At 41.7% G+C, this 18,125-nt stretch overlaps 1 protein-coding gene across 1 annotated transcript; it reads right to left on the reverse strand.

The window, feature by feature from the left end:
• Positions 1-1,233: 1,233 nt before the first annotated feature.
• On the reverse strand, positions 1,234-11,951 carry LOC115782368 (C-factor). The gene is made up of 6 exons (XM_030732525.1): positions 11,712-11,951; positions 5,612-5,663; positions 5,176-5,363; positions 3,795-3,968; positions 3,333-3,443; positions 1,234-2,655 (listed from the first exon to the last, which is right to left on the reverse strand). Exons 1-6 carry the CDS (start codon positions 11,862-11,864, stop codon positions 2,542-2,544), a joined length of 792 nt encoding a protein of 263 aa, XP_030588385.1. The 5' UTR covers positions 11,865-11,951; the 3' UTR covers positions 1,234-2,541.
• Between the last annotated feature and the right edge of the window lie 6,174 nt (positions 11,952-18,125).

An 18,125-nucleotide genomic window follows, 5' to 3' on the forward strand; every position in this document is an offset into this window, starting at 1 on the left:
GGACATTTACACCAAGCAGTGCAGGCTGAGGGCCATGAAGATCCTAAAACAGCCCAGCCACCCCGGACACTCTCTCTTCTCCCTGCTCCCATCAGGCCGGCGTTACCGCTGCCTGAGGGCTAAGACTGAAAGGTTGAAGAAGAGTTTTTACCCACAAGCCATCCGTCTGCTCAACTCTGAGCCCTAACTGGACCATTATTGCACTATGTAAATATTATAATATTCTATAATTCCATGTAAAAGTGTGTATAGTGTATAGTATATAGTGTGAATTACTTATTTTTATTATTTATATATGTGTGTGTATATATGGTTGCAGGTACAAAATACATTTCACTGTGCATTGTACTGTGTATAACTGCGCATGTGACAAATAAACACTATCTTATCTTATCAAAGTGATAATAATGCTATAGAGAGCTATATAAAACTATGCTTCTTACTGCTATTGGTTGTATTAAAAACATTTAGAAAATTTTACTGGTATATTGGGATTATTAATATCACATAAAATATCATATTTGACCTCTGACCTCTTATTTTTACTGCATTACAAACTTCTTAAAGTACATTTAGAAAGAACAAAGAAAACTAAATGAATTATACAAAATACAATATTATTTCCCTAAAATACTGCCGAGGGAGCGAGCTGCCTCTGTGGAGGTGCTTCTTGTTTACGAATGCATTGAAGATAAATCTTTAAAACACCGTCATGCATTCTTTAAATGACTATTCAACCACACCGGCTTGCAGCCATGTTTGTTGTTGTGGGAGAGAACACGAATCTCTCAGGAACTAAACTCAAAATAACAAAATGCGTCTCTTTGTTAGCGCAGAGACGATTCTCCTGATCCCACTGAGTTGGACCTACTGTCTGAGGGAGGTACTGGTGAATTCCTGGAAATCCTCTGGACTAATATTAAAACCAAGCTTTAAAATTTCCCACTATTTAAGTATACCCCTATAAACTGTTATCTAAAATGGATTAAATAAGAAAAATATTAATGTTATCGCTTCTTTCCTAGTTTTAGGAACCCATTGTGGGCTTGTGCATCTGCCTACCTGTTTAAGTGTAGCTTTTGTTTTCATGTTTTCATTTGCGTTATGTGTTTTGAAAAGGATCAAATAGAGGGGAAAAAATGAAAATCTTATTAGTTTCACAGTTTATACATCTATAAATATTATTTACAGTAACGCTTTAAGAAATGAAAACAGAAGATATTTGAATAAATTATTTATTATAACTGCAACTTGAAACTATTTTTAAAGCAAATATGTGTAAAAAGACTTTTTACATCTTTTTACCATCTCACATTTGAACAAAATCAATTAGAGAGAAAACAACAGAATCTTTAAATAATCTCTCCAGAAATAAATAAACTGTACTTCTATTGCAAGAATACAAAGAGGAAAAGTGCAGTACCTTTGTGTAACTATTTTCCAAATCTGACAGGCAGTTGAGGGGTAATGAAGACCACCACGGGCAAATATTATCATATAACCATCGATTTTCATACCATAGGTGAGATCAATAAACTGCTCCAACCATATTCCCTCTGTTGGATATTTTATTAGCTATCTGCTGTGCATATAATAGTTTTGAAGATACTGGCGGAGTGAGAACTCATCTGCACTGTGCCTGGTGTTATACTACAGCCAAACAGTCCATGTGACAGGTGTAATGGACGGCTGCCCCCAATGAAGTAATCCAGAGGCACCTGCAGACCTCTGCTCAGGTCAGTAAGGAGACTGTATCATTGTTGGATTCAAACAACAAAATGAACTCTGCGTTAAACTGTGGTAACAGATCTGAGGGATCCAAAAGTTAAATTCATTTTTTGGAGGATACCTTTATTAGTAGGTTAATGTTACAGTTAGAGAGCTAAAAAAGCAACTAATCTATGGGGGGGAAAGTAGGCTACAAGCTAGCAAGCCAACTAGCAGTTACTAATTATTTGTATTGCCCAAAAAAAAATGTGTTTTAACTCAAGGAGTACAGAGAGTGTCCATGGCAGCCCAAGACTGCAGCAGCTGGGCTATGGGATATTAATGGAGTGTGTGCTGATGTTATAAAATACAGTCTATGATTTTCTCTTAACAACACTACGAGTTCTCCGCTGATCACTGGGCTCAGTGCGCTTTCTGAGGAGGACAGAGTCAAACAGGTGGAGCACAGCTACAGTCCTGTGTTAGCAAAGTATTCTCCATGAATATTTGCACTGTGATGTGTTACATCAAGGAAACATTTCATGTTTACATTTTACCACAGCGTGGCTGCAGCATACTGTGTAAATAATAGATACAGCATACAGTAAATACAGTATACTGTATCTACAGTTGAATCGTTAAAGTCATTTCTTTGAGATCAATTAAATACGTTTGTTGTTGTATTTCAGCTTAAAATATGCAGTTATCTTCCATTTAAATTTAACACTGCACTCATAAATACATTCATCTTTAGTTACAGTAAAAGCAACAGCCATTAGGATCTATTAATACTTCTCATGATCATCCCACTCATTGCTGTGATGATGAACAGGTTCACCAAGGTATCTGCTCTCCCGTGAAGTTCAGAAATGACCCATGATCCTTTTCGGTCAGCCCTCCAATCACAGACAAGATGGAAGAAATACTCTCCTCGGCACTCAGAGGAGCCTGTAAAGAGATGGAGAAGGAAAAATAAAGCAAATCAGACACATTTTTGTTACGACCCCTGGTCTGTTCTCAGGGTCTGAGTGTCACAGAGTTCTAGTCTAATTAATTCTTGTTTCTTATCAGGCTTTCTGTGTTTGGTTCTCAGTTCGGTAATTATATACATATATTCCCTCTGTAATTTGAGTCTTTAGTTCTTAGTTCCAGTTTCTATTTGTAGAGTTGATTTGATCCGTTTGCGTCCCCCTTTGTGTTATTGTCCTGTGTTAACTTCACTCATGTTCAGTGTTTCTATTTAATTTCCTGTTTTATGTTGCTAATCACAGTCTCCTCGTATTGTCTCTAGTTTTACTTCCCTTCATTTACCTTGATTGTATTCAGCTGTGTTTAGCTTCCCTCCTGTTTCTGCTTCCTTTGTTACCTCGTGTGCATTCGTAGCCTCAGTTTGCTTGTGCTTCTTTTACTTTGGATCTGGACTTTCATTATAAGGACTTTAAGCTTGTTCTTTGTTTTTGGGATCTCTGCCTCAGTGTCTGGATTTGGTTCCTTTCACTACATTACAGGATTTAATTTGTACATGTCATGCTTAATGAGGAAAAATACTTATACTAATACTATATATTCAGAACACAAAGCATCACCAATTCTGTGTCTTAAGGTCATCCAGAGCAGACCCTTACCTCTGACCCACCCATGTCAGTGCGTACCCAGCCGGGGTGAATAGCCATACAGAGAATCCCGTCTGGCTCCAGGTCTACGGCCATGCAGCGACTAACCATGTTTAGGGCACTCTGAGATGACAAGCACAAACAGGTTACCGTGCAACACAAAGAAAATTAATTTCCCCTGATCCCTCTTTTCATATCGATACCACAGAAGAGTTATTCTGACATCCTTTAGCAGTCTCTTACTTTTTATTATTTAGCATTATCCGATAATTCCCGTTTATTTTAATTCCGAAAGCTGCTGCTAGCTGATAAACACCGTTTACATCTTTTTGTGCAGCTCTGCGTTTGCCGCAAACATCTGTAACAGTGGTGGAGAGAGCAAAATGTGCCCACACACCTACAACAGCTACATTAATGGGAAATACTCCCAGCCTAAATAACCTCTCTTTATCCTTTAAATGACTGTAGCAATACCTTGGATGTCCTGTAGGGGTACCATTTGAAGTTATTGGCCCTCTCACCCCAGTTGAGCTCCACAGAGCCCAGCAGAGAGGTCACGTTAATAACCGCTGCCCTCTGGATTCCCATTGTGGCTGAGCCGCCTGCTCCTCCTCTGGATGCAGCTTTCTTTAACAAAGGCAGATAGGCCTGCCAGGGACACACGCGCACACACAGACACAGTCACAGAGACACACACTAGTAACAAAGTTTAAAATTACTGTCAATTTAATTAAGCAGTTTCATATAAAAGTGACAAAGGGACACAGTTGTATCAGGATGTTGATTATTATATTTTTAACATCACAAATAAGATTTTGTCAGTTCGACTGACACATTTCACGTTGTATCTGTTTAGAGATGATGTTAGTGCTGCTCTCTGGTGCCGGCGTAATTCTCCATGCAGATGTTTGGAAAAGACACTTTTTTGATCCGTTTTCTCAAATATTCATACCACTGAAAATATTCATTTTGAACCTTTTTGCTGTGTTTTGAAGACACAAGAACAAAAATAAAATTCAGAGATCAACAGTGGATCTCCAAAAAAACCAATAACCATAGTGCTCAATTCCCCACAAAGCAACATTATTAAAAACAAGCACATTTAGTATGAATGAGGGCTGCAATTGCAACTGCAATCAGTTTGTTTATATTTTAAAACAGGTTTTTCCTCAACATTAATCATGTAGTCATTCAGTCTTTAAAACTGACAAGCAGAATTTTTTCCAAAAAAATCTAAGACGACATTTTCAGTTCTGTTATGATGTGAAGCGTCCCAAAGCTTACAGAGAGAGAGAGGGGTGAGTATCAGGCTTCGGCTCTACTGCATGTGATTTACTGCTGATTTAAAAAAATCACATTTACAGTTTTATAGGCGGCTATTATAGAAGAGCTCGGGGCAGCAGTGTGGCCTTGCAGTAGCAGAAAGGGTCCTTTAATGGGAGCAAACTGTGCGTCGGGAACAATCCGCCCTGCTGACACGCCTTTGATCAGTGCCTGAATTTGTACCAGCACAGGAGGGCTGCTCTATAGTCCGCTCTGAATTCTAAGGCCAACAAAGTAATTGAGTTTTAATTAATATGTATGGCATGCGGTCTGCCCCAGGCTACAGGGTTCTGTTACTTCTGTCCATCAAAGCCATATTTTTATGTTAGCTTCCAGCACTGAGGTAATGAAACACTCATGGGTCCTGCTCCCGGCGACTGAGGAACACAGAAAAGGGGGTTCTTTTCTTTTTTTTCATTTCACTTTCTGGTGATGTAAGAGCTTCCAAACAAACTTTTTTTTTTGCTACTAAGAAGCTGATTCATAACACAAAGTTGGCAGGAAGCACAAAATATATAAATAAAAATATTACCTTTGTGATCATTAGAGGAGCCACAGTGTTGGTGTGGAAGTTTTCTATCATCATCTCTGCAGTAACAGAATGAAAGTCGGCCACCACGCTGATGCCCGCATTGTTGATCAGGCAGTTCAGACCCTCTTCTTGCACCAGCTTGCTCACCTCTTCTACAGACTTCTCTATGCTCGCTTGGCTCACTACATCTAATAAAGAGACAAAATAATCAAAATTGAACATGAGGAAATTAAATCATGCAATGCCCTCAGCAAGAAGAATGACAAAAAGGCAAGGTGACCAGGAAAGGTGATTTCGATCTTAGGTGCTGAGAGAAGCAGCTGAACAGGTGTACCTAACAAAGTGGCTGATGAGTGTACAGGGTGACTTTGTGTTTTCTAGTTTTTCATGCATTCATTTGGTTTTACACAACAAACACGAATCTTCTCAGTCTTACCCAAAGTGATTATGTGGATGCTGGGATGCTTCTGTGCCAGTTCCTGCAGTTTCTGTAGGTTAAAAGCACAGTTGGACAGCAGTGACGGATGATGTCTTGATCCTACTTAACTCTATGTTAACTGAGGGGAGTAATACGAAACAAGCTCAGGCGTATTTTTGTATTAACTGGCTCAAGAAAACCTTAAACCCCAGTCAGAGGGAATGGCTCCAATGATGGAGTTTTTCAGCCTTCTCTGGTAACAAAAGGCTTTCTGCTTCAGACACTGTGCACACTCGCAACAAAGACAGCCTCTGATACAAAAGATCATCATCTCTCTTATAAGCAGCCTAAACATAGTCTAATTTTCTTTTATTAGCTGCACGTCCAGCAGTGTTCAATGAACTTGGGAGCAAACTAAAGTACAGCTTAACAGATTGCATGTGTAAAACTTACTCCTTCCTAAGATAATCTATATCAGACTCAGAGCATGCTGTCAGGAAAATGTGGTGCTTTCAAACTACCACCACCTTTGTGACATTTAAAATTCAGGCTTCAGGCTCAACACAATTTGCCAGACCATAAATCTCGCTTTGTAGCACACCCCTCTGTTGATCATCAGCGTTTGCTCATAGTTAAGCCTGCTGCTGAAAAGAGAAGGAGGAATAATTAATGTGTAGTGTCAACACGTTCGCTTCGTCTGTGGAGTCTTGTTTGAATGTGTCGCCTGAAAGAAATGAGCTGCATTTTTTTTTTAGAATGATTAAACACATTTTGGTTAATAAATTTTAAAACAACAAACATTTTTTTTCAAACTAATATCCCACAATTCTAATTTACCATAAATGAACAATGATAATATATCACTACTTGGCTTGTAGTTTCAAATTTGACATCTGTTTGAATAAATACCTGCTATCTTCTTTTACTTTATATACAAGTTGGAAAACTTAAGCAAAACCCTACGCTACGGTGGCCCTGAGAGGTCAAACTCACTGCAATTTAAGAAAACACTAACAAAACAGTACAAAAGCACACAAAACACAACGGATGTTTTTTTTTTTTTTTAGCCTGTCATGTCTGGCATCTTTCACAATCGGAATGATGATCCGAATGCACTGATGTACCAAACATATTTGCTTTGACAAGAACAGCTCTATATGTTTCCTATAGGCTCTTCTTGTTAATGTTTGCAATTTTATTTTTATTTATTTATCTTTTTATTTAGTTATTCATGCCAAGTCTGACAGGCAACAAGGAAGGGGCAAGAACAAGAGGTGGGGGGGAGAAAAGGGGGGGGGGGGGGGGGGGAGAAAAGGAAGAAAGGAGATAGAAAAAATAAAAAAATAAAAAAATAAAAAAAAATAAAAGGGGTTGATATACTCACACACACACACACACACACACACACACATCCATACACACACCCATATGCACCTACATATACACACACACACAAACACACACACACAAGTTTATTGTTTGTAGTAATGTGTGTGTATGCGCCTTTGTCATGCAATGTATTCGATAATGAGGGCGAGAAACTGCAACCATGCCCCCCGCGATCCAGAGGTAGATAGGGAAGGACCCAGGGGACCCAGGCCATCCACAGCACAGGAGCCCAGAAGACTTGGGGCCACACATCCCGATGGCAACCGCGTACACTCCCCAGAAGAGGAAGGAGGGAGGCTACAGACGGAACCCCCACAATCCAGGGGCTAGAGTCCAGAGAGCCAGAGACGACGGGCAGCCCACCCCCCCCGGCAGGCCGGCACCCCCAGCACGAGCCAGGCATGCGGCCCCCGAGGCCCCAAGCGCCCGAGAGCAGCCCGACACCCGGCAGAGCCCCCCCACGCGCCAAAGAGGCCCAAGCCACCCCCAGGTCACGGCCGCCAAGGGAGCAGGCCAAAAACCATGCCGAGACATCCGGCCACACATCCCGGGACCCACGGGCACCCACACCCCAGGGGCGGCAGTGACGACCAGTGGGGAGCAGCGTGGAGCGGTAGGGAGGGGTAACTCCCACCCTCCGTGTCCCACCGGTGCCAAGGCTTGGCAAGCCACCAACCCAGGCCCAGCTGTCCACACACACACACTCTCACAAGCACGCATGTACACACACACACACACGTACCAGTCATTCCCTCATGTACACACACGCACATACACACGCACGCACATTCGCATGCACCAGTCACACACTCATGCATACGCACATGTAACATACATGGACACCTAATGTGGGAGAGCGGGTACCAGCACCAAGCCAGCGGCAACCCAGGGAAGCAGCCAACCCAGCCCCGAACAATGAGCCAGTCCCCATCCCAGGCGGGGTGCATGGAACCGGGGTGTGAGAAGGCCCGCCCGCCCCCTCCTCCCACTCAGCGTGTTGGGGGGGTGATGTGAATGTATGTACTGAGAAGAATGTGTATGGCTGTGTGAAAACTACAGTGCTTTTAAAATTGGAGGGACAGATGTAATATGAGCACTGAATAACAGCGCCCATCCACACCGTCCCCCCAAGGCCCTCAATGTCTAAAATGTAAATAAAATTGAGGTGCAGGCAGCAGTGAACAGACAAGTGGGGCCACCTCAGCAGTGCCACCCACTAACCACTGTGTGACACACCTGCCCCCCAAGGCCCTATATGTACTATGATGTGTTGTGAGCTGTATAATGCAATTAAAAAAGGAGGAGTGGGACATCACGCAGCACAGCGAGCAGAGCCGAGGTGATGGCCCTACTCACTGCAGCACGAGCCCCCCACCCCCGAGAACCTATGTGTGCATAATGTGATGTTAAACTGAGTGGGAGGAGGGGAGGGGCCAGGATAAATATGACCGGGAGGCAGAGGACTACCCCCGGAGGAAGAGAGCCAGCTAGCTACTGGCTCACTAGGCACCCCAGTTCCCTACACCCCCCCGCAGCCCAGGGAAGGCAGGTCCAGGGCCTGAAGTGACCGCACCCCCAGGACGCCACCGTACTCCAGGCCGGCACCCACTGCCCCCACTGCAAACAGGACACAACACACACCCCACATGCATACAAAGGACAACAAATATCGCACACACACACACACGCACGTACGCACACATACACACGCACGTACACACACGCACACACACACAGACACACACCCCCACATACATACTCACACATACACACACACGCACACAGTGGTCCTGAGTCAGAACCAACCGGCCCCGTGTGGGGCAACTGCTGCTCCCTCACCTGAGCGCCCCACCACCCCATGGGGGAGGGCACCCAGAATCCCGGAATGCCAGCCAGACACCCCGACACAGCCAACCCACCCCACACGGCGGCGCGCCCAAGGGGGCACAGACCCCTCCAGCGCAGGGAGGGGCCCAGCCAGGAAACGGGCAACCCCGGGCACCAGGGCCCCGACCCCCGCACCCCGGCCCCCACAGAGGAAGCCGGCCACCCGGACGGGGCCAGCACCGCCACCACGGGACCCCGAGCCCCACACCCCACGACCATAAGAGCACCATCCAAGTCCCCACCACCAACAACCAGGGCCCGGACACAGAAACCACAAAACGGTAGCCACCGCCTCCAGGCCAGAGCCATCAGACACCCAGGCCCCCCCGGCCCACCCCCAGCCACCTACCGGGTGCGCCACGAAACCAGACCACAGCTCGTCACCCCCATCATGCGATGGAGCTGATCAGTGGGGACCAGAGAGATTCAAATTTTGCCAGTTGATTTTTAGAGGTGGCAGACATTCTTTCCAGACTAATGTGGTCTAAAAGTAGATTCTTATAGTGAGTAACGCATAAATCATTTTTTGATTTCCAATTCATGAGGATAGTTTTCTTAGCGATGCATAAGGTAGTAAGAACTATGTGTGATATATTTGTTTCCATGTTTAATTCACTTAAATCACCTAGAATGCACAGTTTTGGTGATGTTGGGATATCACAATTAAAACATGTGGATAATTCCTCACATATCCTCTGCCAGAACCTCTGAACAGGTGTACAAGACCAAACTGCATGCATATAGTTTTCAGTATGGTTGCCTGAACAGTGGGTGCATATATTTGTGTCTCTGAGGCCCATTTGGAACATCCTGTGTCCTGTATAATGTATTCTATGGAGAGTTTTGTATTGTATAAGTTGTAAATTCGGACTTTTAGTCATTTTGAAAGTGTTTAAACATATCTGTGTCCAGAAGTTTTCCTCTGGGTTAATGGAAAGATCTCGCTCCCATTTTGTAGTTGGGAGGGATATTGAATCATTCATTTTTAATAATAACTTATATATTTTTGATAGTAATTTAGGGGTATAAAGATTTAGAAATTCTGTTACCAGTACAGGGGTTTCTAATTTTAAATTATTTAAATTAAACCTTGCCTGTATGATAGACCTCAACTGCTGGTATTCGAGAAATTTGCTATTGCTAATTTCATATTTGGAAATAAGTTCTTCAAATGAAATAAAGGTCCCATCGTGAATAACATGTTCTAAGTTCTTTATTCCTTTCTCTTGCCATGTTGAGAAGTTCAGTACTGTTTTTTTCTGACATATATCTGGATTGTTCCAAATGGGTGTCAGTTCACATGGGATAAGTGAAGACTTTGTTATCTTTAAGAATTCCCACCAGGCTGTCAGAGAGGTATTTATGTTAAGACTTTTAAAACCGCTATGATGTTTAATACTGACGCTAATGAAAGGTAAGTCAGAGATTTTCACTTTTCCACAGAGTGTTTGTTCTAAATCCAGCCATGGGCTGTCTAAAGGGCTTGATTTGATCCATCTTGAAATATACTGTAATCTATTGGCTAAGAAATAGTGATAAAAGTTTGGGAGTTCTAGACCACCACTGCATTTTAGCTTTTGTAAAGTTTTTAAACTTATTCTTGAGGTTTTATTTTTCCACAAAAATTTTGAAATGTTTGAGTCTAGAGATTTAAACCAGGCAACAGAAGGTTTATTAGGGATCAGTGAAAACAAATAATTGATTTTAGGCAAAATCATCATTTTTACTGTGGCAACTCTCCCCATGATAGATATAGGTAGATATAGCTTAACCCTCTTAATTGGCGGGTATGGCGAAATGTCAAAAAAAGTAACTTAAAGGGCCAAATTGTGTGTTATTTTTTACATCAATTCGCAGACCGGAAGTAGGGGTGGGGCCGGAAGCGGCCCGCGGGCCGAATTTGTGCACCCCTGAAACGCCTGATTCCCGGCATCCAAGTTGAACACAGAAATAATTCACTCATATGATCTCTAGCTGTTGATGTTTGGTTTATTTCAGTGTTTCATTTGTTTCTGAGCAAATTGGTTTGGCTGAGATTAAAGTTAAGCTTAATAACTGAGTAGTTTTAAGTTTAACATGTAATAAATTATGAAAAACTGTCATATTGAAAATTCAAAGTGTTCTGAGAAAAGGGGCAAAAGCACTTACTCACAGGACCTTTTCATGCCCTTTTATAGTTCAAATAAGCAGACAGACATATTCAGGCGGACATATTCAGGCTTAGGTGTAATAGGGTTAATGTCTTACTAGAGAGCTGTGAGTATATTTGGAAATGAATCATTCGCTCATCTTTTCCTTGATGTAGAAATGTTATACTTGTTTTAACAGCTTATTTTCAAATAAAGCTGACATTAAATTTAAAAAAAAAAAAAGCCAATAAAAGTTTGAGCTCCACTTTAACGCCTTCTTTTCCACAGCTATGCTCGCGCGGTCACGGTTGCTAGGCGACAGGAGCAACGCTGAGGTTATTTGTTGGCGCTGTGCATTTGATCTCTCAGGGCCACCGTAGAAACCTTCGACTTTTTTTTTTTTTTTTAAACTGAGTCATACAACTTTGTTTCTTTTTGGTTATGTTTCTATTTTAGTATTATGTAAATATTTTGAAAACAATTACGTAACAACGTGCAGCTGAGCGTGTATATCTTGTACGTGCCACGTTCAAAACACAGATGACTCAAATACGCATGCGTTGGCGAAATAGGAAGAAGCGTCTCTTGACTTCTCTCTTCACATAACTAATATTTTCCAAACAGCAGTTTCTGGTGCTATCCGTCAGTATTATCCGTTATAATCCGTCAGCTGCACCGTTATGGCGCACACCGAGCTCCGTGTTGGCGTTTACCTGCGCGCCACCAGGGTTTCTGCACGTCGCTATAATCTTTCCAGGTGAAAACCCGCCACTCGCCAGACTGTCCACTATCTGCAGCCCGAGCCCCCGGCTGGCTCCCGTAATCAGCACAGAGCCGCACTTCTTAAAATTCATAGCACCACTCATCGTGTCCTCTCTGGCCCTCTACCCCCAGTTTGTTGTTTGATAGTCTGCGGGCGTCACGCGGCTTCTCCAGCAGAGGGAAGACTTTCTCCGCTGGGGCTCGCTTTTCTTCTTCCTCTCGGGAGAGTTGTGACAATTGTCACCCTTTTAAGTTGCATTACTGCCTCCCTCTGGTTTTAGTCGTTCATTGCAGCGTCATCCAGAGTATGAGCTGTCTTTCAATTAGTGCTGTTGCTTTAATTGCTTTAAAAAAAACTTATATGTGCATGAAGTCAGGCGTAGCTCCACTGTCCACTCTGACACTTTTTTGGACACTTGTAATTGTTAGATGGATGTTTCTCTAAACCTGTAAGTTGCTGTGGCCAATTTTTAACTTATAATCACTGACTATTTCCTACTGCACCCTAATTCTTCATCACAAACTCACTTCAAATCAACAGCCAGATGGTTGAAATTTGGACACATCTGGGTGTCCCAACAGGGCAATGATCCCAAAGTCACGTTAAAACTGGTTTTGGGATGGATAAAGCAGGCTAGCATTAAGCTTCTGGAATGGCCTTCCCAAAGCCCTGACCTCAACCCTATTGAAAATTTGTGGACTAAGCCTAAAAGCTGGGTCCATGCCAGGAAACTAACCAAGTTAATGCTATTTATGCTCATTATGAGTGCATGTAAACAACTGTAGGTGATGTCTTTCCCTGGACTTAATTCTAAAAGTGCTGAAAGTGACTCATTCCACAGAGTATTTTATGTTCCCCAGCTTTTTCTGCTCAATATAATGGCAGGACTGCACATTGCTTGAAAACATAAACTCTCAAATGAGCTGATATTCTCCTACAAACCCCAGTGTGGCCACTGTGATACCCTACCTGAGACTTAACACCATAGAAAGGGTTAAACCAAGACTAGCTTCACCAACAGAGCCTGGAAGTTATGGAAAAACCTGAAATCAACACCATGGATAAGAATGTTAATAAAAAGGAGGTCTCTAACTTTTATTGCACTGCATCTCTTGGTTCCAAAATTCCCACAATTCATTGTACCCAAATCCCCCAAACAGCTGTGTTTGGGGCTGACTCATCTTTACTTAAGCAGGAAGGTGCAAATCTCAATTAAAACTGATAATTTGCCAGTTCAGGGATTGTTGAGAAAAGTTTTCTTTAGTAGTTTTAAGTTCTAAAGAGGATAAGAAAATGATAATAGAAATCGAGGTGCAGGGAGTGGGGAGGAAATATGAATCAGCGCCCAGTCTCAGCTTTATTTTGATTATTATAGCAGACAGACATGTAGTCAAACAAAACAATACTTAACGCTGTGTACATTTTTAAGGGAAGTTTATTGTAATCAAGACTGTCTGAAGTCTTTGATGCACACATATCTAAAATGCTTTGGATCTTCCCTGCTAATACTCTCCCAGTGCAGCTGGTTTGCCTTCAGTTCAATATTTTTTTCATTAGTTTAATGGGAAACTATCTACAGTGCAATAACTTTTGCCTATATGAATATACGAAACAGTGGCAAAGCATAAAGTGTATGCATAGAATTACCTACCACATGTATTAATTTGCTGTGATAAGCATACAAGTCAAAATGTATGTTTATTAGAGCCAGTAGTTGTTAATGTGTTTACTTTCACTTGCTCTGATTCACTGGATTATGTCACAAAGTGAAACGGGCACTACCTAAGAAACTAATACTGACGTCAGATAAAGGAATTTGATTCTATTGATGCGGTCGATATTTATGATTACATAGTCTGGCCTTCATGAATACTAAATTTGTAAATGGGGACCCAGTATTTGGGTTTTCATTCATTTAGTTTTCAAATATTGAAGCTAAGATGGAGGCACAGCGAAAAGGGTGACAGCACAGCTGATGGAGCTTATGCAGTCACAGCACACAGATGGTTTCTCTGGCAGCTTCCTAAGTCCAGATTTTCTTAAAGCTTCTGGTGCTTGGGAGCTGCAGATACTCTGGGTCTGCTCCAGGGTCAGTTAATTTGGAATTTGGCTGCTATGCCTCCATTTACAGACACATTACTTTGGCACCGAGTGCACAGTGCAAGTGATGAGGTAGTGGTACAATGTGTGGTGCAGAGATTTGCTCGTGGAGCTGGAGAGTGTTAAGTGGCTTGCCTAAGCACACACAATAGTGCAGCATTGTCTCTACAGAAAAGACAACAGCAAGTTAATGGCTTATATTGCAGTTGGTCTGTTTGGTAATCAGTGCAGTGCAGAGGGACATGCACAACATGATGTTTCCATTTTGCTGATTCTGCTGCAACTTTACACATTTACAGACTTAAAAAAAAAAAAAATCATCATGTAATGAATGACAGTCCATGGCCACCAGAGTTGTATTACTTTAAACAGCTACCTCTGAGCTATAATGACTATATGAATAACCAGACAGTATTCTAATTATAGTTTGGGGACTTCAAATATTGAAAAATAAAAAATTTAGGACCACCCTCAAAATCCTCATCAGAAATGTATCAAAGTGTTTTAACCTCATTACAGAAAAAAGATGGCAAAGCGACACAAAGGCACTGGATGTGAATGTGATAACGTGCCTGTGTGGCTTTAGGGCCATCAGTACTTCGCTCAGTGACAGGCTCTGTTTAAAGTTTTAGTCTTTAATATGTTCATACATGTAGTCAAAAGTTAGAACTCAATCCTCAATTTAATTGGTTGTAGGGCTGCAACGATTCATCAAGTAACTTCAATAATTCAATTATAAAAAAATCCTCGTCACAAATTTGTTGTTTCGATGCTTCATTTAAACTCTGCAGCGCTCCGGTGTCACCGTGTCAGTGGAGCGTTTCACCCACATTAGCAGCATTAAAGTTCTCCGTCACTGTGGCGGATTTCTGTCATTTGGAAAAACCGACCCTTTAACACCGAGTGGATCATCGCTGACACGTTTTTCCATGCCTCCACTGCTCTCTACACTTGTGCTGAGAATTTTAGTGACTGTTCGGTAACGACCCCTGGTCACCCGTTTGCAACCGAGGGGCTCTGTCAAAATATTTTTTATGCTTTAATCTCTGATTAGTGGCTAAAAATAGACCTGCAATAGAAACGTATTTAGGAGGATGCTTGCGAATACAAAGCATTACGACATTAAGTGCGTGCAGCGCATGCAGCCCCAACAAAAACACTGATAACACAACCGCAGGAGCTGTTTTACGTGCAGTCTGCCTGCACATGCATGGCAAGTGCAAAGATGCGGAGCCGTTATCAAGACGGTGGAGCGAAAGGAAACGGTTTTCTAGCGTCCAAAACGGCAGCACCTATTCCTGTAACCACCATTAAAACCTTTACTGGGAAACAGCTGGCGGTCCTTCATCAACCACCTGATCAGCAAGTGAAGAAAAGAGAACTTTGTAGCTGCTCCATCCACCTCTGTTTGTTTCACACAGCGAAAAACTGCAGTAAATATATGAAGATGAACTGTTAATGAGACAAAAGTATTTCTTATCCGATTACCTGATTAATCAATGGAATAATTGATAGAATACTCGATCACTAAAATAATCGATAGTTGCAGCCCTAATTGATTGTAAAATTTCCAACAAAAGACAGATCAGGTATTTTGTTCAGATCTTGTGTTCTTCCTAAAATTAAACTATACTGGCTGAGTAGAAATAAATAAACATTAGGATCATCAGGGAATTCATAACTCTGTTAAAATCCCCATGACAGGATAAGCAAGATGGAAATCACTGAGAATCTTTGTGAAAACTTAATAAGTGTTTCATAGTTTGGATTTCTAACATTCAACAGAAACTTTAAGTGCCCTGACAGAACTGGGCATGCTAATGTAACTCTGGGCCACAATGACTTTATGAAGAAGATTATGTCTGTCACTAAAAGGCATATAACCTAATTCTTTTGATCAGTTTACATTCAAAAGAGAGGCCCGTAATCAAGAATAGCAAAAACATGCAATATGTAAGACAGGAGAAATGATAGTTTGATAAAAGTAGAGAGTTTTTACAGACCTCTGTGCAGTCCTGTAAAAACTAGTCTGGTCCGGAGCAATCATGCGTTTATTAATACAATGCTGCAGTCTTCTCGGGACTGGACAACTCAGCAAATTCACCCCAAGGTCAGGGCCATGCAATGCTCAGAGAAATTGTGAAAAACACAAAAAAACAAGAGCTACATCTCAGACTCTACAGGCCTTAGATAGCATCTTAAATGTTAAAGTTCATGACAGCACAATTAGAAAAAGGGTGAACAAGTGTGACTTGTTTGGAAGTCACGGCTTAGTTGTGCAAAGTTGCATCTGAACAAACTGCAAGACTTCTAAAACAGTGTCTTTTGGAAAGACAAGGACAAAGTGGAAAGCTATGATTATAATGCACAACACCACAGCACAGCAAACACCTCATACCACTTGTCAGAGGTGGGAAGTAACGAAGTACTTCATTATTGTCCTAGTAGTATTTATTTTTCTGACAACTTTTACTTTCGCTCCCTACATTTTTACACAAATATCTGGACTTTCTACTCCTTGCATTTTCAAACCAGGCTGGTTACTTGAGATGAAAGAGATGAAAGAGGCAAAACCAGACAATTTATGCATCATTTATAGCAGCATACTCAGGGGTTAAAGGGGCTGGAATGATCCAGAGCAGCATTTTTGGGGCAGATATCTGTAAGTTGTGGTCATGGTACTTCAGCATCTAGCTAGCGCTACAGAAGAGGAGTGAGGACAAAGTCAGGAACATTTTTTAAGTGGCAGGTAATTAGGGCCCAAGCACAACCTGTGCAAAGGCCCTATTGTAATTGCTTTGGACATTTAGGCAAATGAATTGCTTTTTTGAGGGCCTAAACATGCTCAAAAATGCAATTTTGCACACATATCAGGTCTGGTGAAAATTTAGGTATTTTAATGGTTTCAGGCAATGCCCTTTCAAAATGGCTCTACAGCGCCATCTTTAGTTCATTTCCCACTGTTGCGTTTCACGTACATGTATGAAATTTGGTACACATATGTAACATGTCCAGACGAACAAAAACAGTTATCAGCAAACTGTGTGCAGTTTGTCACACAGCATGTCTGCTAAAGCTAAAAGCTAAAGGTCCAGCTGCTGTATTTCCAGCTGTGGTGTTCATGGTCACACTTAAGTTACATCAAGGGTAGCAGAGGTGAATTTGAATTGAAGCCGATGATGCTGAGATTTCTTCCATGAACCGATCATTTAACTCCGCATAGACTGGCGATCTGTTCAGCGTGTACCCCACCTTTTGACAGCTAGGATAGGCCTCTGAATGTAAAGAACCACAACAATGATAAATAAAAATGCAACATAAACAAAAACAAGCAAACTTAAAATATTTGTTTCCATCTTCATATTCGTCTAGTTTTAACCAGAGCCGCAGGGAGTGGCTCTGGGAGCTACAGACCTCTGGCCTATGTGAACCGTTCATTTGAAAACACTCATCTACACATAGATTAACATTTCTGCTCAGCAAAAAATGAGGTTTAATGAACTGAGAAATGAACGCGAAAGGACAATTCTCCCAGTGACATGCAGCTGGATGTCATTTACTCAGCCTGCTATTAATAATAATTTGAATCCTCCAGACCAAATCCTGCACATTTTAATTTCCAATGAGAAATCTATTGTTTAATCATAAAGAGCAGTAACAAATTATTATAGACGATTATAACATTTTTAGCACTCAGTCCAGCTGCAGCTGAAAGTAAGTCAATAAGGAGCTGAACCAGCAGAGTGTGTCTGCCTCCAATAACCTGTTCTTTGAACGTGTGCATGTGTGATGGATGTGTTTACGTGCACACGGTGGATTACTTTATTCAGTGTGTGCCGGTGCCTGGGTGGAACACAGGAATCTAGGCTGGAACATCCATTCTCAATCACTTATTTAATTCACATGAGCTATATTTAAAGACATCATAAATAAAATACCAGGGTTTCTTTCATCGATGAATAAATCATGACCTTTATCCTCTTATATTCATATTTTCTTCTTTCTTACTCTTCTGTACAATGTGGTTGGCTGCTTTTGTGTTCATTACAATGGTTTATCACAGTCAACTAGACTTATGAAAAAGTGTGTTTACATGCACCGCGGTATCCTTTTGTTATTCAGTCTACTCAGCTGTTCACTTATTGAGTTTGTTCAGTAGCCTGAAAAAATGCCATTCTCACTCCCATTCAGAGGCCTGAACATGACACAAGATTCAGTAGTGTTTAGTATCCTGAGGGAAATTCGCTTTGCCAGAACACGGCGG

The sequence above is a fragment of the Archocentrus centrarchus genome, chromosome 6, assembly GCF_007364275.1.
Source record: "Archocentrus centrarchus isolate MPI-CPG fArcCen1 chromosome 6, fArcCen1, whole genome shotgun sequence".
Lineage (NCBI taxonomy): Eukaryota > Metazoa > Chordata > Actinopteri > Cichliformes > Cichlidae > Archocentrus > Archocentrus centrarchus.